At 40.4% G+C, this 27,103-nt stretch overlaps 1 protein-coding gene across 6 annotated transcripts in view; it reads right to left on the bottom strand.

Moving 5' to 3' along the window:
• Window positions 1–1,359: 1,359 nt before the first annotated feature.
• Ets65a (DNA-binding protein D-ETS-3) overlaps window positions 1,360–27,103 on the bottom strand; it is a 54,322-nt gene continuing 28,578 nt past the window's right edge. For 4 of the 6 annotated variants that reach the window (XM_071777959.1, XM_071777956.1, XM_071777957.1 and 1 more), the window contains 4 exons: window positions 19,660–19,719; window positions 9,471–9,530; window positions 7,012–7,249; window positions 1,360–6,038 (listed from right to left, as the gene is read on the bottom strand). In XM_071777959.1, coding sequence (XP_071634060.1) covers window positions 5,702–6,038; window positions 7,012–7,249; window positions 9,471–9,530; window positions 19,660–19,719 — 695 coding nt within the window. In that variant the 3' untranslated portion in view covers window positions 1,360–5,701. Of the gene's footprint in view, window positions 6,039–7,011; window positions 7,250–9,470; window positions 9,531–19,659; window positions 19,720–22,784; window positions 23,261–27,103 lie in introns of those variants that run through there. The other 2 variants (XM_071777961.1, XM_071777960.1) reach the window with 2 other exon arrangements.

Genomic DNA, 27,103 nt, shown 5'->3' with positions numbered 1-27,103 from the left:
CTATTTATTACAGCGGCTTTTGACTGGAAACGTTCTCTTACTAATTGATAAACGCAAACAATGAATTTATGTAGATATTTAGCGCGTATCGCTTACATCTTAAACTTTATTTTTTAGAACAGGATCAATAATTTTCTGTTGTGAGTGAAAGATAGAGCAAAATTCTATTTGGCACAGAATGGCATAGAGACGTCAATTGTCACTTTTCTCTCTGAAATTTGCATAGACAGAGATGCTTCACAGCGATCGTAGAACACAAATTTTATTTCTTATAAGGTCTCTGGTTTCCGTGAGACCGCGACGTTGTTCCTGCGCGGAACGATTCGATTAACGAAGAGCAAACGGGTAGTTTATTTTCCGCATTGAGATCCGCGCCTCTTAACTTCGATACGATGCAATATTGTATCCGCTCGCGGTGCATCTGGAATCGAATAGCACATCATACGAGGGGGTGATGAGCGGAGGACTGAGGAGAGCACATACGTAAGGAGAGGTGGTGTTGATAGCGCTAACAGCGCCAAAGGAGGGTATAACGCATCAAGGTAGAGTCGATGATGGAGAAATGGGTGTGGGGGTGGCGGCTGCTAGGTAGAGCCGGAGCTCGTGGTGGCGAGTGGCGGTAATGGTGGTGGTAGTGTGCACGAAATATATATCAGGGAGAAAGAGACAGAAAGAGAAAGGAGAGAGAGAGAGAGAGAGAGAGAGAGAGAGAGTATGCGTGTGTGTGTGTTTGCGCGCGCGTGTATGCGTGTGGGAGAAAGATAGAGAGTAAAGTGGAGGAAGATGTGGAGGAACGGCGCGGGCGCTGATTGGTAGCAGAATCGATTAGCCAAGCCGAGCTAAACCTCCGGTACCGCGGCATGGTTCGGCGTGGCGACGCCACGAATTTCCCGAATGGGGGTTTCCCGTTGGGGCGGACCCCGCCGAACCCGGAGAACACCCCGGCCCTCTTCGCCATGGCAACCCGACCAATTCGCCAACCGCCGGCAACCGAGACTGACCTACCGTGTGTTCCTCGGCTTATTTTTCTCCTATCTGCCTCCGCGCGTTCCTCTTCCCTCGGTTCTCCTCCTCTTCCTCCTCCATCGCACCACGACCGTTCTTTGTGTCTCCGTGCCGTTCCCTCGTCTCGTTTTTTTTTCTCTCCTGGTTTCGTTTGCTCACACGCGTTTATACATACGTAATGCGCGAAGAGCGGGAGAGAAGAGCTCCATTTTTTTCCCCCGATTCCTCTTCGATTGTCTTCCATCCGTTTCCCTCTTGCTGTCTCTCTTCCTCCCTATCTCTTCGCGGTTGTACGTTTTTCGTACGCGATCAAGAAGACGAACACAAACGCATTATAGAGAAATGGGAGCCACATTGATTTTGCCGACGACTGATACAACCCCGTCGGCACGTTTAATTAGAACATGGCGACTTTAATACAAGCGCACGACAACAAGAACAACAACAGCGCTCCCCCCGATTTCCCGGGTGCGATTCCCGCGATTCTCTCGGGTCTATTCCGTTGTATCTTCTCCGATTCCGCTATCATGCTAGCGATGAGAAACCGTGTCCTTCGGTCTTCGACAGGAGGGCGGGGGGAGGGAGGGGGGATCGCTTATCTATCTAACCTAACGCGTTCTACGCTAGTGCCAGACATCCCTCGTTCATCCACTCATCCATCATTGTCATCGTCGTCATCGTACAGTCATCGTAGTTATTATTCATCTCCATTCTCGAAATCACGCCTGCTCGAGTTCACGCGCACACCTCATACTTTGCACACAAAGACGTAATACGCACGCAAACACCTTTACTCCATTCTCTCTTTCTTTTTCTCCTGACACTCATTTTTCGTCGCATCCTCGCGCTAAGACTAAATTCTCTACACGCCTAAGCTACACATGAAAACACCCTATCTACAATGAGCGCCCTTCGCGCTCGCGACCCGTCGGACCGATCCGGAAACCATTTGCTGGATAACGACCGTTTCCCGTCGCGGTGCCGATCGCACGATCGGTCCCACGGGCCGTCTCAGGGGGGGCCGTGCTAATCGTTAAAATTACTCTAGGAATGCTTAGGGCCACTTACGAATAGTATGGTACAGTATACGTCTTAAAGGAGTTACGCTTCTCTCCGACACGAGGTACGCCTGCCTTCCTCCGGGGACGGATTGCCGACACGCGTCGATTAGGAAGTTGCAATAATCGCGAAGAAAAATCGTATCTGTTTCCTGTTCTTCTGGTTGTCCGTCGGGCGCCTATGCTCTTTAATTCTATGTTCGCGGATTTCAGTGACTTCTAATAAGCATCGATGTTTAGATTATTGAAAAACAAAAATTAGCGATAAGCAAGCAAGATGCAAGTCTCAGATAAAAGTTTACATATTATCAGTATTTATGGCCAATCTATACTGCAAGTCCTTCCATTTTTTCTTTAATTTTTTTTTTAGTTGGAGTAGTCTGTTCAAAAAATAGACTCTGTACTATTATTCAAATATTAGATTATTTTTTAAATTTCATTTTTTAGTATTTTGATTGATAATAAAGAAGACAAAAAGTTAAGCACTAAACAATGTATATTTATATGTCATTAAACGTAAAATTATTATAAAACTATTTCTTTATTAATCGCCAAAAACGCGAACTTTTCGAATGATTTTATTTAATTACGATACAACAATTCCACAAACAGATTATTATCGAACCTTTGTTTCGTTCTTGGTACTTATAATAATATAATGTATAATTCAATAACGTCGTTTTATCAGCAGATTTTTAACAGGTTAAATAACAAATCAATCAAATAGTAATTTTTTTCCTTTTTTGAAATCTGTACTGCAACTTTTTCCAACTAGTGTAATCTAATTAATGCTAGACAATGCAAAAAAAGTTCAGTGTTTAATGGACATCTCCGACATTTATATCCTCGTAGCTACTCTTTCCGGAATAGGTAGATTAAAAATTATATTATTTATGCGATTCAATACGATGGTCTTTGTTCCGAAGTACGAATCTGTATGCGCTGTCTGATCAGGATCGAATACAGTTTCGGCAATCCGTCCTTCGTCTCGACATGGGTAGAGCGGCCACATATTTCACGCGATTCTAAAAAGGATGGGGGTGAAAGTTCGATTCTGATTTGCGTGTGCCGTCAATTGATATGACTTAAACGTTGTACTTTTTGATTATCGTCTACCTCTCTCGATGTGACGGATGATGAGAATATACGGTTAACGCGGTTTCGTTGTAAAATTACGTTAAAGGAACGAGCGATTCACACTTAAGCAAGCACCGACCATATGCTGACGAATAGTTGTACAAATATTATATGCGTTCGATGATAGTTTCTCGCACGCCCATCACTCGATTTGTTCCTATGTAGCGTCTCTACCCATTTCTTCACGTAACAAATAAGTTAAAAGAGTTTATGATACACGCGTATTAGCTTTGGCCTAAATCGAACATGAGTACATTCTGCGGAACGAAGTATCGCGATACCTCGTTTGAAATTTGTGTTATCGTCATTATCGAGCGAAACACGATGACAGGTTTTGCGTTTTAATGTACACATGCCCGATTTAATCCAAAATCGTAAACGCCGACGATGCTCGGTGGAATTTTGTCGGCTTCTGATTTCGCGTACGAGTTCACGTTCCCTTGGACCAGACGATTTCGCATGTTCAATTTACCGTCATGCGATTATTATATGCTTTGCTCTTAGGCTAATATCTCCGCAAATGATATCGATGCGCATTTCGATAAAAAGAAAATTAAAACATTAAATGCATGACTAGATAAGATGGCAAACGACGTCGAAGAATGGAAAATGAATATTAGAGAAACAACGTTTATATATGTAACAAGTTTTAAATTACATGTTTTTGTCACTTAACATACTACCTGCAAACCATAAGAAAGCTAAGTTTTCTTTGGTATAGATATTTGGCGAAGAATTTTTTAGGCTGACGTTTATCTTAAACGCAGGCTCTGTCGAATTGATAAGATTCTTCCAAGGATGCGCGTTTTTTCGTTACGGCAACACGATAACGGTAAACAGATTCATGCGAATTTTCTCACGGACGCACACCCTGTACTAACGTAATGCATTATACTGTATGTACAACGTTCTTACAATAATCTTTTTTTTCTTTTCTGAGCGCATCCCGTCGGCCGCGAATCAGAGTCCGTAGTGTAATAATAATTACGTAGGGTCGCCTCTCTGTACACAGGCGGCGCAAAAATGATCACTGATTGCGATGCGTTGTTTAGGTATTGCACCGAAAAAAATTGCGACGGTGCCTTGTTCAGGTTTATTTATTGCACACTTTATTCGAACGACTGTGTCGCATAATTTCGATGTTTAATCTGTCCAGACGTGTCTTGTGATATTATATTAATTACGTTCCTCACGTAAATAAGCATGTCTCATTGTTTTAATTACTTAACAAATAAATGCGAAGAAAGCGCGGCATTATGTGAATATTATGTTAAAATTGAAAAGGCTTGGATAAATACTTAGAAAAATCTTTTTCTTCATTAAATTTTTCCATCTTTTCTATAACTTTAATGATCACAAAGTTGTTTAAAGTTTTTCTAATAAAAAGAATACGCGTTTTTTAAATGAATTCTATATGCGCCGTTGAACGGATGTCCTGTGTCTGTTGCTTGTCGTTACTACTCACGTGATTGTCGTCCGTTACTACTTACGTTCGATCGTAAAGCTAGGTAACTACTTGCGACCCGACAGTGACCTACAATTGTACGTAACTACTCGTTAGGGTTGGTTAGTGTAAATGTCTGTACTTCCCTTAAATTCAATAGAAATATATCTGCGAGTGCAAAACTTGAATTTTTAATAATCCAGATGCATATTAAAAAATATACGCATACATGGCCTTGGCATTTAAGTTGGTCGACGAAAATTTAGTTAGAATGCAACCCACTCATTTAAATTAATGTTATCTCTTTTTCAAAGTTTCTCCTACACGTTATAAACATCTCATGTTTCCATGTTTAGAAGCACTCTTGAAACTCTTCAATTGAAATGCGTTACCTACCGGTAGAGATGTCAGTTGAAAGTTCTTTCAACTCAATAAATGTTTGTATCACTTTGAGACAATACGCGCCATTGTTTCTTCCTTCTGCAAATATTTTTCAACAATTTCATAAATTCTTCAGCTTTAACTTTATAAGAAATTCGATATTGAGTCTCTGTTTTTAAAAATATTACTTGATATTTTTGACGCACAGCCAAGAGATAGTTTATTAAATGAACAATTACTGAGTGTTATCGGACGCTATCAAAACGAGATATATATTGAATGTAACAGACAACATATTGGTTGCATATTTAATTATGCTTCTCCAAGTGTAGGAGAAAAAGACGCTACAAAACTTAATCGCTTCCTCTGCTACTCTCATTCATTTGGAGTTAGAAATGTGACGGTTGCTTTGAAATCCGTTATACGAATGGATAATGTTGCAAACAAGTACGCGGTATGGACAGATTCGTGCAAGTACCTGAAACAACGTGCGGTCCGAGCCTGCGGGGGGGCGGGATAAGGGGCCGAGTGGTGCGCAATTTACGATTTCATGATGCCGCCGACGGCGGTGGTGACGGCGACGGCAACGGCGACGGTGGCGAATGCGACTCCGTACTTTTTCAGTAGAAACGTTTCAACGCGGCGTACCCAGGGCACCCCAGTGCTCGGCGGCGGGTCATGCGTAATGTGGGTAGGTGCCGAGATGAGGTGGCACGTGTCCGGAGGCCGTGTGATGGCCGGCATACAAGTTGGCGCCCGGGCTCGTCGACCAGTAGCTCGACGCCGATTGGAATAGGCCGCCGGGAACGGAAACCGAGACCGACGCCGCCGGCGGCGGCATCAGGTTCAGCTTGGCGTGGCCGTAACCGGACATGAACAACTCGCTCTGGTATTTGTACGCCGCCGGATCGGCCGCTGCCGGCTGCGTCGCGGCTGCCAGCCCTTGAAAATCGAACTTGTACGCGTACCTCTTGCCGTGCACCTTCGTCATGATGTTCTTGTCGTAGTAGTACCTGCGAACAAACCGGGCGCACTATTCAGATTTTATGTTGGGCTTTATGATGGGTTCACATTTTCAGGAGCTAATATTCATGTGAGTTTTTCTCCCAAAAAATTTGTCGACGAATATATATCTAAGTTTCGAGGACTATTTGGCATCCCTAAATCTTAACTTTTTCTTCTTTATTAACTTACCGATAGATTCATTGACATATATGATTGTTTTGCCATAAAACATGTAAAACTGAGACATCGGAACTCTCTGTGACTATTATACGGTAATTTAAATATTTATTATTCGTCAAATAAGATAAAGATTTATTTGTCGTTTTTAAGCTTCAAATTTTTATGATTTTAACTTTAATAAAATTATTTAAAATAAGCTCTTACGATAATAAACTGTACAAATTATAAGTGATTCAAAAAGACAATTTATTATTTGGTTGCTGTTCTTGAAATCACGTAAATATCACGTATGTGTTATTTTTGAATCGTGTATATGTGATGGTTTCTTAAATATTTTGCTCTATACTTCGCGGTTAAAAAATATTGAATTCTAAACTCAACGTCTTCAATTCCGACATTGAAAATGAGCTTGCTTGTCCGAGAATTCTTATATGATGGGTGAAGGGATGTCAAAAAGAGCAATCGCGTAATATAATCAGTGGATCTGATGGAAAAATAATAGCCGCGTCTAGCATCGGTCTGACTGTCGATGATTGAAATTTCTCCCTCGTCCGCCACCACTCCCTGAGTCCCGACGACACCGACACATGCACACGTGCGCGCGAGGAAACGCGGAACATCCGAACGTTCATGTGCCGAACGAATTTACTTTCACCCCGAAACTTCGTCAAAACATAAATGATGGTCCGTTAATGGCTTTTCTATTTGACGTTAGCGAAAAACGCGCCGCTGCTATCGCGAACGCGGACGCTGCGAATCGACGTGGCGACGGAGCTCGCGCCCGTCCTAGCTGAAACTCACCTCAGAGCCCTCGACAATTTGTCGTAATTCATGTTAGGCTTGGACTTTCTCTCGCCCCATCGTCTCGCCACCTCGTCGGGATCGGTCAACTTGAATTCGCCATTGGTTCCTTCCCACGTGATGCACGCGGCGTTACTTGAGTCCGACAGAAGCTCGAGTAGAAACTGCCAAAGCTGTATCTGTCCGGAACCAGAGCTCGCGAGCCGACTGCTCGTCGCCCCGAACATTTGGTAGGGATCTGTGCGGGCCACAACAAATTCAGTACTTCACAAGTCTCATATTTAATTAATTAATCAAATCAGAGACTTATCTTCGCTAATAAATATTTAATAAAAAATGATTTTTACTCTCGACCCAACTGGCCACATTTATTAATTGTAACAATCACGCACGTTTCGAACATTGGTTGTGGTCCTTTTCAAATTAAGTGTGAAAATCTAACAATAAGTCATAAAATAAAATTCATAATGTAACATTTCGCAAATACTCCAAAATAATGACATGTAGCAGGCACAACGTCGTGATTATTAGAATTAATAAATGTAACCAGTTGAATCGAGTAAAAATTATTTTTTATATTTAATTATTACATTGCTTATGTAACATATATAGGAGATATTTTACTCTCAACACGGGTTCAAATTTGTTACCAGCACAAATATCGTTGAGATTGCTTCCCCCTTTCTCAAGATACTATATTGCTAATTTGTTAATTATTCATAAAAGCATTAAGCAAAATGTTTGCGTGATCTATACCAATAAACGTAAACTCCGTTTTCACACTGTGAATGAGCGCGAACGATGAAATTTTTCGCAGTTTCACGTAGGATATACCTATCCATTACACGGTTGTTTTTCAAGAGCTCCCGTATCACCCTTTAAAAGCTTTACAATGCGTCATCACCGACGCTTGCCGCCGCTCAGACATGAAGGGCCCTACAGCCATACAAAAGAACATAATCGCAACCCCACAATAGAATAGAATTCATTTGGATCATAATAATTTCAATTTGAGAAACTGCCGCCGAAGTGGCTTAAAGGGCGACGCGAATGTCTTCTAAGCTTTTCGGAGCTTTAAACCAGCGATTCGATATATCGATTTTTATTGTCGCAGTATTTTGCAACATGAAAAAGAGCGCAACAGCTTGGAAACTACAAAAGACAGCTTTTTTCTCAAAACTTAGCTACGGTTAGGATTTTAATTTCTGAAATTTGAGTAGACACAAGTATAATACAAGTATCTATAAAAATAATATTTTTAGAACTATATATATATAATCTTTTACTTCATTTAAAAAAAAGGAATGTACAGAAAAGGATTTATGAGCTTATGAACAGTAATTGTAAATCAAGACTTGACAATTGAGATTGTGATTTAACAATGGGCCTAATTAATATGTGTGAGGGTATACTTCGCAATTTATCGTAAAGAAAAAATGTCACAGACTTTCTAACGAGGAGGCTAAACGTCCCGATTTAATGATTTGGACGGTCTGAAAGAGCGAAGGAGAGCCCTGGCACGAGAACTCCAAGACGAACCCCATAAAAATACAAGTCGAGCGATTATGAGAGGGGGACAGACGCGGATGATGGGGACGGATTCGGAATTGCCGGACCTCAAAGGTCGTTTCGCCCGATGAATCCGCTGAATGCGTGCCGGAGTGATCGCCTTTCGATCGAACGGTAATTCACTTACAAGTTAATAATGGGAAGGGGCGCGGTACACCCATTTATCTGCCGGGAACGAGGGAACTGACGGGAGAAATACTGGGATGCGACTACGCCCAAGGATTCGACGCTCTTTTCTCATCGCGATTCGAAACTCCGAGGAATCGATGACGCGCGAAGTAACGGTGACCTTGTTTGATTATCGCGTAGATAAGTCCCCTTTTCAGGTGAAAAGAGACCTTGTACTCCCAGTCCTAGATTTAAGCGATTTTAAATGATCTATTTAATTTGTAATTCAGAACAAGACTCCAATACATAATTAATCATAATTTAGAAAACATATGCAGAGAATAAGGATTATATGCGCAAATAAAAAAAATGTCTTATGGTTATGGAAAAAATGGCAAGGTATATATAATAGTATAACAATTATATATATACGCAGTTTGATATGTAAAATTGTAAATAAAAATCTGTGCAAAGTTCTGTTTTAAATGATATGGATATTGGATACCCGAGATAGTTTTTACACTATCAGCTGCAGTGAAATGAGATCTCTTTGGGATAACTAAATTAAAAATTTCATGCCTTCGAAACTTGTCAAACTTTAGTCCGGTCTCAGAGACCGGTATTTTTATATTGATGACTTTTTATCAACAGATATTTTCGCAAGTAGATATTTCAATTAAATTAATTCGCTGGGAATACCTCGGACTAAAATTCATTTTAGATTGGGTGAAGTGTGAGGAGAGAACGCTTTAACTTCTCAAAAATATCTACCTACTACATACCAGGCTGCCTGAGATGGCTGTGCGTGTCCAGTGCTGTCTTTGATAAGCTGCTTCCATAGCCTGAAACAGGATGTTTCGCATCCATGCATTACTCCCCATCGAAAATTTATAGGAAGAAATATATCTAGAACGTTAACGAGTAATTTTTTTCTTAAGAAATGGAGGATGACCAGGATTCAAGTGGAATAGTGAAATACGGACGGCGCGATTTATTCGAATTTCTGCCTGAGCCGTAGTTTCCATCGTCACAGACGTGTAATTATCTGTCGAAGGAGATGCCGGATAATTTCCGAGCACTTTCATGTAGCCTCGATGTCGCTCGTGGTGGATCGGGGATACTTCGATCGCGGGCGAGACGGCGCGCGGGAAAGTCATCGGTCCGAAGATGAAAAAGCGCAAACTCGGTCGAGCGTTAGAATCCGTTAGAGAGGATTTCCGTGTAGGCAAACACACGGGGCTGAGTGTGCTACGTGTACGTTTCTCTCCCCGTTCGTTTTCGTCGCCGTGTCATCCTCGTCGTAGTGTAGGCCTCCTCTCTTCGTCTTATCGCACAAATTCCCTTTTCGTACGAGCGTTTTTCGTCCGATAGCCGGGCGGTCACGTTCACGCACGGACGTGTGCAATCTGTTTAAGGGCACAATGCCCCTTAATTTCGGCTCGTTACATGCTCGCAGGCGATAGCCTGCGAAGGTCAGTCGCGATTGGCTCTACGTTATTCGAAAACCAGTAGAATTCGCGATTGTTTCTAAATTGGTTCGAAGACCGTCACGCCATTAACACGCCATCAATGCGCATTTTATTTATATATTTCCAATTTTTACACTCCTGCATTTGCGGTTCAATAATCTTTAAGTTGTAGGCTTAAAAATCGTGCAGTCTTTTAAAAATGTTTTATTAACTGTTTGTGCTGTACTTTTTATAAACGCAGTATATTATATTATACGTGTTATAACTTTTATCCAAGTGATAAAGAGTTGATAATTAGTCTCAGAAATTTTATTAGCTAATAATGTAACGTCGGCTTTTATATGCTTAAATTTTTCAGCTATAAACATCCGTTTTTATTTAAAGATCGAATAGACATCATGAACTAACAATAAGTGCAGAAAACTGTAAGAAACATTCGTTCTCGTTTATGTACTCGCCAATATGTGTCGATTTGCGAAGATCAATGCGAACGATGTTCCCCCATGACGATAACATTTTCGACAACGGTTTCTATGATAGAGCGACGTCGCGTCGGAATGTAGCGAGCCCCATGGGGCAGATGCTGCCTTTAAATAGCAGTCGGTGTTCGCTGTGTTAAACAATCTGATTTCGCCTCTGATTGGGAAGCGGGTACGTCCTTGGACGAGGGTTCCGGCCAGCCGGGGACGGCGTTCCCGGGTCTGTACGGGTCGTAGGGTCCGCCGCAATCAGTGTAGCCGCGGGGCTTCGAGCCGTCGTCGCGCGCGTTCGTTTCTCCAACGCAAACTCCGACACCGCGATCGAGATTCCATCGGCAGCATGTACAGCGGGTGTCACTGACGATGGCTCCATCGGATTTACGACACTGATTATAGGCAGTGTGAATTATGTTGAATTACCTAAACCCGCTTAGCCGTTATCGTTTCCGAGTATTATAACACGGCTATTCTTATTAGTATGAAAAAAAAGTTTTTCGTGTATAGTTCTTATTTACGGATTTTTTGATGAGTCGATTTTTCTCGACGAAAACATTGAAATATCAAAATTCATAACTTGCGAATGCATATTGCAAGCAATAAGATACTGAGAGTGTAAATAGATTCTTATAAACGTCCATTGTTTACTAAAACTCCACATCTATATTTATTCGAGGATTATTTATTGAAATATTTAATGACAGATATGGAAAGCTTTACAACAAATAATAATCCTCTTCTTTCAGTATTTTTGCTAAAATAATTTCAATTATGGACTTTTCCATATTTTACTTGCTTTTTTAAACAGTCCCTTGTATCCCTTCTTAATAAATGTGTCTTCGAGAATTAACAGAAAGTAATCTACGCGAAAATGTTGTTAAGCATTGTTTTTACAGATCGATCTTGCGTATTGTATCGTGATTCGTTTCGCGTCACCTCGAATCGACGAACGTGCACCCATTGTCGCGAGTATATCTGCGCATTCACGAGCAATTACACGGGGCGGGGTAATCCCGTTAGGCGGCATACAGCCTCCTCGAGGGAGGATCAAAGAACTCGTCGTCATTCCGTGCTGCTGAACTCTTTGGTATAACCTCGGACGCGTACAATGCCGCTTTCGGTGTCGCGACGCCGAAAAGAAGGGGGAATTCCGGCGCGACTTTGGAGAAACTTTGGGCGCGTTCCAGCAAACACACCGACGTGGTCCAGACGAAATCCTCTCATTTGTTCGGTCATTCTTATCGTATCCAGATATCGTTCCGCCACGCTAATTTTGAGATGTCGCTAACCGAAAACTGTCGGGATCGCGTCCAAATTGCATGGATATTTTAGAAGTATGTTTTACGAGGGTGGAATACAGAATAAATAAAACATTTCATGGGATTACTTTAAAGTTTTGTTAATGTTTGTTTCGGTGCTTTGAAAATAGTAACTGATGCCATTTTTATTATTATAATTGACAAAAGAACGTATTAGCTCAAGTCAAAAACATGGAGAACCCTTGATATTAAATTCTGATCCTTCAAATTAACTATAAACTATGATTAATATACAAATTAGTTAGAGTTTTATCTGTAATTTTATTATGTGTATACATAGTGAATAATAATGGAATTGTGCACCATGCGATACTTTATCAAACAATTAAAACATGTACTTTGGAAAATTCTAAAATTTGCGTTAGAAGTATCTCCATCCGCTCGTTCACGCTCGACGATCAATTCATCGTCAGACTGTGGCCTAGATCCATAAATCTTTAGTCATATAGTCTTAAGTGGTACTGATTCATACGCAGTCCTTTGCACAGATCTATTTCAAACATAAATCACGTTGCCATGCGGTGTGTAATAATGAGTAAGCGAGCGTAACACGTCGAGGCTTGAGCGTGGCGAGTTGCTCGTATGAACTGTAAGATAGGAGAGTACTCTACACCTGCATACAAAGGTAAAGCTCCTGCATGCGGGTACGAAGTTCAGGCGAGCATTATTTTTCGCATCGTTCCCGCCAACGGCAACGTTCCGCCAAGCTCGTCGGAAATGTGCCGTGGAACGCGAATATTTTCCTCGCGTAGCTCAGCGAGGAGCAGTTTATAGCGAGATCGCGTGTCTCACTTTCTTGCACATGTGTGAAAAGCCGAAAAGAGATTTTCATAAACCGAGCAAAATCGAAAATAGATAGGTAGGTATTGAAAACAGAAGAAAGATTTTCGGAAAATATTTAGAGAGTTCTTTTGTTAATTTTAATTTTATATATTACAGCGATTAAACGCTGTAGAGTTTTATACAAGTTTTAGAGTTTTATATAAGTGAAAGAAATAACGAAAGACTCGATAATGAAATTAAAATAATGTGGAGTTAATAAAGGGCATTTTTATGTAAGTCTTATCGCATTACCGATTGCGAATTAAAAATGCTGAAAATAAATTACGTCGTTATATCATAATTATTTATTCGTGACGCATATGACACACAAAAATATCTGAAGTAGGTACTCCGTATCGACTAACTGTCCAGTAAATTGCCTTCTAAAAAGCGGAAGTCGCAGTTGTTAAATGAGGCTTTCTCAAGAAGTTAGACGTGCGGGCGATTCGTGCCCCGTGATGGAGGTAACATGTTTTTGTTCGTCAGATAAGGGCAGGCGTAGCAAAAGTTATTTGTAAGAGCGAGCTGCGTAGCGCGGAAAGAAAATTAATCGTTTCCTAATTATCGCATAGCGTGAATATAGCGCCGGCTCGGTAAAAGGAAAAAAGATTCTTGTCTTTGACTTGAGTTCCCTCGCACGATACGAGCGACCCGCAAGTATTGTTTATCATATTTTTCACGTATCCACGCGAGCTCCTTGCGCAATCTCTCAACAGGAATTCTTTCTCTCTTATCGCATTCCTTTGAAAAGAAGTGTGTTTATTTATAAGAAAAGAAAACGTAAAAAAGAGAAAAGATTATTAAATTTGAGATAAAATAAAGTGCTGGATGTAAAGAAACGTGATGTTGCACAATGAAAAATTTTGCGATCTATCTGCATATTTGAAACATAAATCCCGAGAAGATTTTCAGTTCGTATCGCTTCTAACTTACAAATCTGTTTGTCGATATTATTTTTGTTAAGAAAAGACCAACTCCAAATTGATCAAAGAATTCATAGATAAAATATGGGGGCTCAATATTATTCTATATATTATTTTTATCCTTAGTGATGATAGCGGAAACTTTATTTTGACAATTTTTCGTTTCTCAGTTATTTTTACGCGGATGTTAATCGACATTTGACTCGACATTGACGGACGGATGTTTCAACTCACGACTTTTCGACGAAATCGGCTACTTTTTGCGCGTGTGGGCGATAGACGTTCGACTGCACACGGTTAAAGTGGAAACGCAATCCCTGCACCCCAACAAGGAATCAGAGATGAATGCGAGCCGATATGGGGGGATAGTCCCGAACGCAGGCAGCCATGCGTGAACGTGTCACGCATAGGCACGTGCCCGTGTATATACTACCGAAAGACATAATGCGAACGGCGACAGCGACTCTGACGACGTGTCCCGCAACCCCTGCAATATGCTACGGACGTTTCTTCCGCGCGATTCCAATTTACCCGGTCTTGTATCGCCAGGGATATAATAGTCCAACCGAGATGGAGCGTACTTCACCCAGTCGCGCCAACGCGTTTTTCCACAACGTGGAAAGATCACGCGACTCGTAGCAGATTAGCATGCAATCAGATAGCGTTTCAAACTTTGCCATCAAAATTTTTTATCATAAATATAGCACCTATAAAGTTTATGCTCGAACTTTATAAATCAATTTTATCAATTTTTTACTCGCATGCATATAGTTGTATTTAATAGTCATTTTCACATTTAACAATTATTTTCATGTTTAATAATTAATTCTTAATTTACTTTAATTTTAATATATCAGTGCTTAGGTACGATTGTAATATTGCTTGGCATTTTTATATGTAATTATTAACGGACGAGTGTATTGTTTTATAAACGCATATACTTATTGTTAGTAAGATATATATCTAACCAATTAATAGCTAATTCGTGTGTCAAAGGATCGAACTACGGTAATCATTATCAGTGTAGAACAAGACTAGTTGTATTTCTAGTTGCATGGAATGTGCACAGAAAAAACGCGCGAATAAATTTTCTTCCAATAATTTTTCATCGAAGTAGCGATGAAATGTGAACCGCATCATCGTCCGATCGATCACCTTTGTTTTCTCCCGAGGGAATGAGAGAGAAAGAAAGAAAGAGAGAGAGACGATGTACCGCTTACCCTTCCTCATTTTTATTGTCGTAAATCTGGCAGCGCGAATGCGCTGGTCACGCGCCGTTTCCCAGTGACTTGTTGCCCACGATCCATGTCCCCCAGAATTTCGTTCCCGCGACCCCGCGGGATCCATGAACGAGCGGAACCCGTGCCAGCAAGATCCGGTCGCCCGCTCTTCTTGGCCGGGGTTCCGGTCGCCCCCTTTCTGGATACGTTAGCATTCGCGCTTCAAACTTTTAGGGATTTCTCACGAATTCGAAATCCATTTTTTTTTCGGACGAACTCTCAACGCTGATCTTATCGATCTTATCCAGTCAATTTTATTATACGTTGTTAGTCTATTCCCTGCCTCTTTTTAAAGCACCCACTAAATTGCAATAGAGAGAAAATATTTAGTTATTCGCTACTACTGCTAATTATATACCGAATTAATAATTATCAGAAATAGTGCATTGTGATATAATCAAAGAGTATAATTGAAGAATGAATTTGAAAGTTCATGCACCTTCAGCTTCACCTTTAGGTTCTATGATAGATATATTTTAAGATCATACAATAACTTTTATCGTATACACTTCTGTCGAATTATTCGTTTATTGTACCTGACTTTCCAAGAAAGTTTTCACACGTGTCAAAAATCTGATCTAAAGAGCACCTGAAAGGCGTTGAAAAGATTAGATCGTTTTTCGACATCTTTTGAACTTTGGATTATTAGGATATCCTAATTGTGCCTTCTAGCGTCAATCACTTCGTACATATTTTAAGGGAAGTAAACTCAGAATTGGATAATGGGGAGAGGGGGACGGCGAGATAGTTACCTATGGTGTCGAGGATAGTCACGCCATACGCGATCGGGCGCGTGAGCGAATTGCCGAGGCACGCGCCGCTCCAGAGTACGTAATTATCATAGAGAGGTTGCCCTCAGACACATACACACGCGCAGGGGGTCGAGGGGTCGGTCGAGTCGGGTCAGGAAGTCACGCGAGGCGCACTGGGGAGCGGAAGGGCAGCACAGCGTCGACGGAGGTAGGAGGAGAAAGAGAGAGTGCTTTTATTGTTCTACGAGTCGTCTTAAAGTCGCTTTTCCTGGCCAGTGGGCAGACCCGCTGAAACCCCCCGGCTGGTGGTGGTCGATAACGCGACGTGATGTTTCTCGACAGACGCGCCAGCGCGCCTCGACAATTCTCGAATCGACCCGCTGAGGTTTATGTTATTTTCGCGGTGTATATAAGCCGTCGCGCGCAATGGGAGGAGCCGCACTCGTTCAGATTAATCCTTATATGCTTGTGCCGGATCAATTCGACCGAAACGGTTTTCCTGCTGTTTATAAAGAAGAATCCGTGAAAGAGAGAAAATTTACAGTCATATAAATTGAACTTTAAGCTCTCGCTTGGTAAAAAGTTATTCAAATACGTTGTAGCTTACATTTCTTCCGGATAGGAACAATTTAATATTATAATTTCTTATAAAACTTAAGATTTAGTTGTGGAAGAGACTGTGCGTGCAGCTAATCTGTTTTAGTTTTCTCTGTGAAAATAAAAGAAAAATTGTTTGAATCAAATTTTTGTGCATCCGATGTATGCACTTAAGACCGTCCATAACTTGGATAACACAAATCAAATATAATAATATTTGCGACGTTTGCTGTTTTCCCGATAGTAATATAAACCCAAATGAGAAACTTGTCCAAGAGCTATAAAATTCTGGGCTAATAACGCTGATGCCGGCGCCACAGATAATTAAGTTTCAGGCAGTTCACGCGAGAAAGCTTTTTTGACCACTTCGACTTTAGATTAGATCGCGTGGAACGGTACAACGCTTCAGTGCGCATTTCGGTACGGAAAGGTTACATGAGCATGACCTGCTTCGAGACATGGAACAACTTTGGGTTACCAAGCACGCGAGCAACATTAATGGGTATACTCGAATTACCGTTTTACAGATATATATATCTCTAATGTGTTAATTCACGGGTGTCAGTTCATCATTGTCTTTGCATGACGTTACGGAACGTCGCGAATAAGTTGGGAAGTAATTTGTATTAAAACGCGTCGCTTAGACAGCAAGTCGCTGAATTTTTTGGCGTACGTGAGAAAAATTTCTTCGGGATTTTAAAATTTACAAACTTAATGTCTTGGTCTTGTTCAAATGAATTAATCAAGTGAATTATTACACAACGTTATAGCAATCTCGTCGAAATATTATTAACACAAAGGTAGATACAATTCAAGAGATACAAGTTATACAACACGTACACCTTGCATGACATATAGAATTTAAATCGTTTAAATTAATAATTTAGTTATTTTAATTAAAAAATTACATCAAAATTTAAAGTTATTTTGATTAAAAAATTATATCATTTAAATGTTTACCGTCATTGCAGTTATATAAACGACAAGCACCATCGCGTTTCATGTTGGTATCATTGAAATAACGCTTTTTCAAATATATCTTAATGCACTTTATTTATGCTTGTTATTTATGCACCACGGATTGACGTTAAAATCTCTCAACTTCGACTTTTTCTCTAGTTTCCTTTACACGATAATTATCTAATGAAACTCGAAAGTGCGAGCGGTAACCTAAGGTCAGGTTGCTATCCGAGGAGACAAGCTTGTAATTTCAATTTCACGCGGCTCGGAAGACCACAAAGTGCCCTCGGGTCAACACGCGTCACGTCACGTAATTTCATGAATCTCGGCGATGACGACGATGTCGCTCCCTTTCGCGTCGCGGCGCAAAGCGTAAACCGAGTCAAAGGCGACCCCGCGCCTGTCAAGATCAGAGGACGGTGCTGGAGCACGCCATTCGAAAATGCCCCCGAGCCCACACCGTGCTAAAACGACTCGTGTGTGCGTCGTCGCGAGAAATACCTGAAAATTAAACGTCCAGGGCACACGGAGCAATGCGAAGAAGGGACCCAAAATCTTCTTTTCAAAAGAGGCCTTATTCTCCAAAAATAATCTAATTCACAGAATCCTATTAATTAGCACAATTCGCGGAATTTCATTATCAATCATTTACATTTTTCAAGTAATTAACTCGGCCTTTAAAAGTGTGTTTCAAAATAAGGACTAAAGGGACACAATTTCGTTTGGTCTTGCACAGTGTATTTCGTTCTACCCTCCTATACAGTTATTATAATGGTATTGGTAAAAGATTTACGGTAAATTGAAGCTAATTTAATGCATAATATGAAGAAATAATAAGTGACGCGAATCATCATTTTTCTTCGTTCTAGAATAACCATCGATTTTACAAGACAATATCAGGACATTATTATTTATGCAGTATTTTTAATTTAAAATTATAGTGCAAAATCGTCCGGTTAGTTTGTACGTGGTCTGCTATATAATTCGCCATATACTACATTGTATGTACGTTGCGTTAAATTACGCTTAAAGGTCCGGCGCTAAGGTGTGACATGACAGACTGCGCGCGAGTCGTGAATGCAATCCTGAATACAAGGGCAAGGTGACACTGATGGCGCCAACGGGTTTCGCGCGCGTTTAAAGGCGAGACTTTTACGTCCACCCGCGCCACGGAGGTGATCTCGAACAGCGTCGGGACTGTTGTAACCTGGTTGGTGGCGGCCAGAAGCCGTTTATAACAAAGATGCCCGCGGGCAGGTCCCTGTGATCTCCGCGAGATGATTGTGCCAGAGTCGGTGTTGGCGTCCACACAGGGTGGGGCCTGCTCTTCGGCGTTACCACCGTGCGGGCAGGCGTCTCTACACAGCCCCCGGGGCTTGCTCTCTGCCACCCTTCCTCACCCTCCCTCGCCACCCTCTCTGTCGCTCGCTCGCTCTCCGTCGACGACAAAGGGGCCGCGGTTCAACGCGCCACAAAGCACCCGGGACGCCACCTACACCCACACCAACACCCACATTCTCGCATCCTCTACGCGTCTGCACGCACAAAGCTTGCTCGAACAAGCCGGAGCGTCGCGACGCGTGAACTTGTACCCAGCGGCGCCGCGACCCACCCTTTAGGTATACGTAGCGTCTAGCGAACCGAGAACGAGGAAAAAGAAAACCTCCTCTCCAGCCAGAGGGGCTTCTGCGAAGAAGAATGGAGGGCACGCATGGCGAAGGAGGTTGTGGAATTTTAGAAAATCATTCCGGGTACCCCGGGTGTTTGACATTAATACGACGGAAAATTAATCAAAGAGATACGAGAGAATTAGAGACCAGTCGATTGTTAGTGGTAACTAAAACAGGGCTAGAATAGGGCTACAAAATCATTGCGCTAAAGAATGGGACTCTCTGCAACCTAACGTGACGTTGATGTTTTTGTTTTTATTAATACAAGAAATTATGTATATACCTATTTAAACGCGTTAAGATTTATTATATGTGAGGTGCGCTTGCATAATCCGAAAAAATTTATCTTTGTGACTTGTTTAAAAAAGACGTAAATGGCGCAAAAAGTAATCATTGCTTAATATTAATAATATCAAGGTGTTTTCTGCAATTGCAAATAGCAAGAGGTAACATATTGATATTATACTCTCAAGGTTTTATAATCGTATTTCTTAGTGAATATTCTAACTACTATGATGCTATCTGAATTAAACATGCTACATACATTCTTACTATTTTATATTAAAATATGATTTTATATTTATGTCCTCCACGTAGAGTAATACTAAAAATTTCGTGTAATAAGTGAATACAATCTTGTCTTTATATATCCTCCTCTTGATATTGCTGAACACCTTTATAAACAGACTCAGGTGACACTCACCCTGACCAGGTGCCGGCGACGTGGCGTGGCTCCAGCCTCCCTTGTAAGAGCTGCCAGCATCTAAAAAAAGAAATATTTTTAAATATTAAAAAAAAACATTTCTTCTTATTCGCGGTGCAAAGTTCTCGATTTGCCGCGACGCGTGTTGAAAATCTCTACGGCTTATCGATCCGCGCAGATATTTCGTGATCCGGCCGAATTGCGATTACATTTTTTGAGGTCACGTCGGTAGCGCGAGCGAATATATCCGCAATTACCGGTTAATCGGTTCGAGGAATCACGAGAAGCCGTAAAGTATATCTGATTGAAAGTGCTTCGAGCTATCGTGGCGGCTTCGGCAGGGGAGAAATACGAGTACACGATTCTTCTCCTTCGCGAAATCTTTACGACGCTTTAACGGCTCTGATCGTTCCTACATGAGCGCGGCGCAAGACGCACGCGAGAGAGTCCATCATGAATATGTGTTGCGGATGCATATATCGTCTTTGAAATCGATTCTCGATATGTGGATTTGATAACGATAGACGTAGCTGAGCTATTTGCGTCCAAAGTTGCAGACGTTGAAAAGTTTTTGGCTGTTACGTTAAAATTCTAGCTGCTCGAGTCTTTCATTAAATACACATGTCAGAAAAAAGCGAGAAGATGTACAAAATATGTCAATCAGGATCAAATTTCTCTTAGATACTTAGAAATTTGATGTTAAAATTAGATAAATTGTTATTTGTTTTTGTGCTTCTTAATAACGTTTTAGTTGCAAGAGTCAAAGATGAAAATTTTAACAAATTAATTTATGATTTCTACCAATTTTATTGCTGAGAAACAGTGTCTGGACTGTCTAGAACAGTCTGTACGATAACATTTTATATGAGAAATATCTAAAATATTAATTATGGAATAGTTATGGAATAAAACGCGAAAAAAGACGTAAGTTGAAAATAAATGTCACTTTTTGATTGCGTATAATATCGACTTATACACATATGTATTACAATAAAACTAAAATCAGCATTATCTAGCAATACTCTTTATAACTCGTAAATCATTTTTTGATCATTAGTCATTACACACTCTTCTATCTGTTTTATATTTAATCTTACACGCAATTACAACAACTTACTTCTTTTATTCTTAAAAATATTTTTGCTTAAATTTTCTCTTTTCTGGATCCGTTAGATCGACGATCGCCGATCTAGCGGTTTTCTCGGTCGAATAGCATCCGAACAAGACGCATGTTGGTCGAACAAATATGGAATTATTTGTAACACGTGCGCGGAGATGTTGCTCGCGACAGCGACGGCGGCGGTGTTATATTCGCCACGCAAGAGTTCTCTCGAGAGCTCCCGGCGCCGAGCGAGCGTACGCGTCGCCGTCGGTGGCATGTTTGCGAACAGATATATTTTCATTTCGCAGTTATTGGCACAAAGGGTCGGCCCTCGTGTGTACATACGTAGGTACGTCACGCCGCGCGGCAGAAACTCCGACTTTCCGAGCAAACAAAACGACCTACGCGCGCGCTCGATCTTTCGTCTTTACTGCCCCCCTTCATTTGATCTGGAGACCCCGGAGTCCATTAATGGATCCTCGGATTTCACGTTTCTCAAGTGCCGAAGGGTGTGCCGATCGTTCGGTAATGCGCGCCGGATTTTCTTGGGGTTTCTCGTGAAACGGTGTCGTAAGAGTCGTAAGACCTACATCCCAAAATCCTCGTGAACCCTTCTTTTCTCAATAGAAATATAGATAGCCTAAAAAGCGTGAATTCCGACGGATTGCCGAATACTACAACTAACACTATTTGTATAATAAACACTTTGATGGTGCAATTGTAAAGTTTCATATAAATCCAGATATACATTCTTTATAATCTTTATATTATGGATTAATAATTATATTTATTAACATAAAATTATATAACACACGTTATAATTTTTTATCTGAAGATAAATTTCAAGTTTTATTTTAGAATTCGTTACCTTTTACTTTTCCTAAACTTTCCGATGTTAGTGTATTTATTGCAAATGACGTTGATATAATAAACAAATTTAATGACGATAACACTCAATGGCAAACGAATATTTTCGTTTTCCTTATACTTTATGGATTCCAGCTTATTCTTCGACGGTAACATAACACATGATTCAAAAATAATGGAAATTTAGTAAAGCAAATGGAAAATAATAAAAACTGAATTCGGAATTGCTAATGCGTCGAAGGTTGCGTAATAGAAACTTTATACTAAAATCCTTTATGAGATTCTGATGTAGTAATATTCTGTTTGATTAGCTTAACTAATTAGCTAACGTTTATTTCTTTCTGTCACTTTCACGAGCCACGTGGTCACTAACAATCACTTCTATGACATCACGCTATCATAACTATCAGCAATCTATCGCGTACGACTTAATCCTTTGACGGACTGCAATTAGATAATTAACTGTTCTATCTCTGGAAGATTCAATGCAAATATTTTAATTTAGATAGATAATGATAGAGAATTCAACAATACTTTTGCGAGACAATACGAAATGGAAGCTTCAGAAAAGCTTACATTGGATATGCATTGAATTTTTCAATTACTTTTTAACAGCAAACGATTTCGTTTAAAACACTTTATTCTGTTCCAATAAGGTTCATATTTATCGGATAAATACGCTTAGAAACACACGTATTTTCTATCGATCATGAAACACGCAAAAGTCACATGACGAGACCTTTAACCCTGTGTCCGGCCCTATTTGATTTATACCTGCTTTTAAAAGTTTTGTGTAATTAAATATCATAATGAATACTCATACGTTTGCGATATTTCACGCATTGCATAAAAAGATCAGATGTGTTTACGACATATAAAATAATAAAATCGCGATATCTTATTCCCCATTATAGCACAAAAAGATTTTTAGAAGCACTCGCGCGTACGACATAGGGTTAAACGAGTAGATTGCGGTGAACACATTTCAAGCACGAAATTTGTAGGCAGGTGGACACGTGCGTTACCGAGCGTGGTAGCTATCGAGAGCGTGGGACCGCGATTTATCACCTCACTGCCGAACATATGGCACGCTATTAAAGCGATTTCGCCTACACAAACGGGGTGAATGGGGCACAGAGCGGAACGTCGAACGTACCGGCGAACAGCATCGATAGATTGGTGAACGCCGTGGTGCGTGGTAGCTCCGCCGCGGTGGTACCGCTGCTCTTGAGGTCCAGCATCGCGCGATGCGGTATATCCGCGTCGCGACGCGCGGCTTCAGCTGCTTCCCCCTGCGGTTGCGGCGGTATTTTTTACGCGACTCAGCTGCCGCCCTTATCGTGGCACCCTGGTCGTCAACTTGCGGATTAGCTGCTGCGGCACGAGGCGCGACGACGTGGTGAGAAACGTGGTCATATCAGCAACGAACGTGGTCTCAGCTAACGTCTCACCCTCGAACGGCGGCGAGGTGGACAGCGTCGCGTATTGTTATTCTCGTTTCGCCGATGGTCGTCGTCTGCACGAGCGTACTGTACGTGGACTGCGCGCCAATAGGGGCGCCGATCATCTTGCCGACCCGCTCCGAGTGACACTGCCGGCTCGCGCGAGACGGACGACGACGTCGCCGGGGGCAGACAGGACGCGCCCGATCGACGAGGGCCAGCGGGCGAGGTCTCCGCCCCCGAAGGGCGCCGAGGTCGCACAGGGGTTGGTTCCGCGCCGCGTTACGAGGGCCGGGCCTGCGGGGGTGATCGACACCCCCCGCGTACGAAAGGGCGGAAGCGCGCCTGCGTGCCGCGAGCATGGCGGGAGCGGCCGCAGCCGCCGCGGCGGTGCCCCGCATCGCGGCATCCGGTGGCGACGGGAGGCGGAGGCGCGGCGACCGGGGGGTGGACGGCCGACCGGGAGCACGCGGCCGACGTGCACCGGACCTCCTGCACTTACCGACCGGCGCTTGTCGACGACGTAGTTTGCCCCGGTAACGACGTGCCACCGGTTCCCTTCCGGGAACAAACCCTCTGCGGTAACACGCGCTCTCGCGAGAACCGCGCACTCGTACGCCGGCGTGTCGCCGCACCGGCGAGAGTTGTCCCGGTGACGGAACGACTGAGACACAGAAGTCAGAGTCTACTCAATCTGTGCTTTTAACCGAGTTGTCTCTTTAGCGAGAGTATTAATTCATTGAAGACTGAATTACGTATTACTTTTTCCTCTTTCAAAAATAATGTATAATGTTGTACGTAATCCGACAAGTTCAATGAAATTCAATAACTTGTTTGAATTCGAACAGAGCTTATTTGTCAAAATTAATATTATTATCTTCGAAGTTTCTTTCTGCGCCGATAGATTAGCGGTGTTTCCGAAGTTTAGAAGTACCTACTCTTGAAAATCTTCAAATGAGATGGCAATTAGGATATTGGTTAAAACATTTTTTGAACTAAAGCTCTTATACCACTTTGAATAGCTATTGTTTCTATTGTTTTCTCTTTTTATTTAAACATTTTTTAGTGTTTCAGAATTTTTTAATTTTTTTTTTCAAAACAGAAAAGAGAAATTTTTTAATGAGACGTTTGATAGCCCTTTTGCCCTTATGTACCTTAATTCAACTTTCTTCTTAATTCATTATTTTTATTTTCAATGCAAAATCGATGCGATTTTTAAAATTCTTATCTTTAAAAACCATTCTTGATCAACGAATGCATATCGATTTTTCCATTCTAATTAAATAAGTAATTCCTATAGTCATTTTTATTATATACCTTGATAAAAAGAGAAGATATATTGCTAACATTACTTTTTATGTTTGCTACTTTTTTCCCCGATATGATACTGCCTATTCGTTTCTGAATAGATAAAAAATCCCGTTATTGGTCGATATGGAAAATTCTTTACTATCCATGCAGCATTGGCTTTCTAGCTGACCGCTCAGGTACATATCGAGATCTTTCCATATCTTCAAGTTTTTGAAACCTCTGTATTTACCGATAAAGCTTTTCGTTCGAATAATTTCGTTATAAATCGCCTGGGTTTTTTGAAAACGTGAAAATATGAAAAATATAAAATATAAAATAAAAAGGTGGTCTCGACGAGAGATTCAAACCGTCAGTTTTACGAATATTGTTTCTCCCTCCCTCTCTTTCTCTCTATGAAATTCTGTAGAATTATATTTTGGCGTGCTATGTCCTCGCGAATAATCGATAGACGCAGCTGCTGCTTGTCGATGGAGGCTATTCAACAACGCATGATTATATCATTGCAGAATTATAATAATTACAGGAACGTGCGCCCTGTTCATTTCGGAATTACACGGCGACCTCGTTATTAATGAGAAATTTACATTTTCGTTGTAATTATACCTCTTGCGCCTGGGGCGTAGCAACGGCATTTGCATAAAATCTGCTTTATTCCACGAAAATATGAAACTGTCTTAATTAATTAACTATTTATCATTATTATTATTCTAATGACGAAGAAACTTTATGGCGCCGCATACAAATGCGTGCAAACCATTCTGTTTTCTGTTATCCGCGTCCGGCATTAACGTAGTTTAATTTGCAACTTTATATATCCAGAGTATTTTCAATCCAAGTTTCTCTATTTATAGTCGATTATACAACAAGTGTAAATATCCTGCTTGAACAATAGTACATTTCGATAAATACCTGTTTTACTACTATTTAACTATATACTTGATTATTATTATTAACATTTTTTTTTATTTATTTACTATAATTGATCTTTTAATGAAAAATTTTTTATATAACAAGAATTTATCATTTTTTAATCATTATATATATTTAATATTTATCTCTCTTTCTCCCTTTAATATATAACGCAATGCGTTACGCGATGAAATACTCATTTAATATTCCGATTAATTTTGTATAAGACAGTTACATTTTTATGTATAATTTTATTCATGATAAATCTGTTTATATATTTCACAATTAATTAGCATTTAATCATATTTGATGAGTATAAATCTCTTTTCTTCTCTGACAATTTTGTAATCCATAAATTACTTACGAACTGATCAAGAAACGCGCGACAGCGTCTCGCACCAAGTATATTTTTCGTTTATACATTTACTCCGGTCTTTCTGTTGTATTGCGCGAGAGCTGGGGGGAGGGGGAAGGAGTACAAAGGCATTGATGACCGTATCGTCTACGGATTCCGATTCAGTGAAGCGTGAGGGTAGGACGCTCTCGGCCGCTAAGACGCGTCGCAAGCGCGCGTCAAATGTTAAAATCGCGCGAGGTCCACACACTCCGTTCGTAACGAACAAACGCGCAGTAATATTCGCCACAGAATATCGCAATATTTCACGTACTGGCACACGTAAAACAGTTTTTCAATTAAAAGGATATTGCGATTTATAACAATTCTATTTCTTTATGGTATTTTGTTGGAACAATACGTCGTAATGTATGTACAGTAATATTCGGCATAATGCAAAGAATTATTATTAATATATCAAAGTTATAATTGACGTGATTGATATTGAGATTAATAAGTTAATACGATAATAGTTCCTTGTCGATAGCTTTTTCGTAAAAATTAATATCTATTTTTTATAAATTTTATAATATACTGGAATTTTATTTCTAACGGATCTAAATAAATTTTATAATATGTATCGGACTCTCTCTCATCTTTATTTAATTATAATTATTAATATATTTTATACAAAATAAACGGTATATTTGCAATTGCGTTACACAAAGTGTTGAATTGACAATATGTCCTAATGTAATTCTATTTTTTTACAGATATCATTGTCGATAATATTAATAATTATAGAATATTAATATTTTTTAATACATTTTGCTGAATTGAGTACAGTAATTGATATTTAAAAAATAATAATAAATTAAAATAAAAGCGGTAGTATTAATTAAGTCAATATTGGTTTGCTAAAATATTATCAATAAATCAAAATTAAGAAGTACATAAATGCAAATATATTTCTAAATAAAATGAAATTCTTTGAATTGTAAAATAATTATTTAGAGATATCTGTTGTTAAATTATAACTATTTCGTGTGCGCAGGTAACGAGCGTTAAAACGAAGAGAGGAATAGTGAAGCGTAACTTTCGCGAAACTGGACGGATGCAGATGCAGCACCGCAGGATGCGGTTCAGGCCGAGCAGGACCAGCCCAAAAGTAAGTTTCGTGTTTATTTCAACATTTCACGGTTAAAATTTAATTATTTTGATACATGTCCTCTCTCTTCGGAATTATTAAATAATTATATAACTTTAAAAAACGTTAAATATTCTATATGTATATTCAAGATTCTTTATATGTAGAATTTATATAACATGCATATTTCTTTGTTAAAGTAATTAATCTTAATAATTGACATATTTCATAAAAGTAATATATTCTCTATTTTAATTCGGAATCTTGTATTTGTTACAGATCCAAGTGCGAGATATGGCTGGTCCTGAATCGGCGTATGAGTGAGTAGAATT

Source organism: Temnothorax longispinosus, chromosome 5, assembly GCF_030848805.1.
Source record: "Temnothorax longispinosus isolate EJ_2023e chromosome 5, Tlon_JGU_v1, whole genome shotgun sequence".
NCBI lineage: Eukaryota > Metazoa > Arthropoda > Insecta > Hymenoptera > Formicidae > Temnothorax > Temnothorax longispinosus.
Note: the sequence above shows the minus strand (reverse complement) of the source record. Positions and strands in the feature narration are given on the sequence as shown.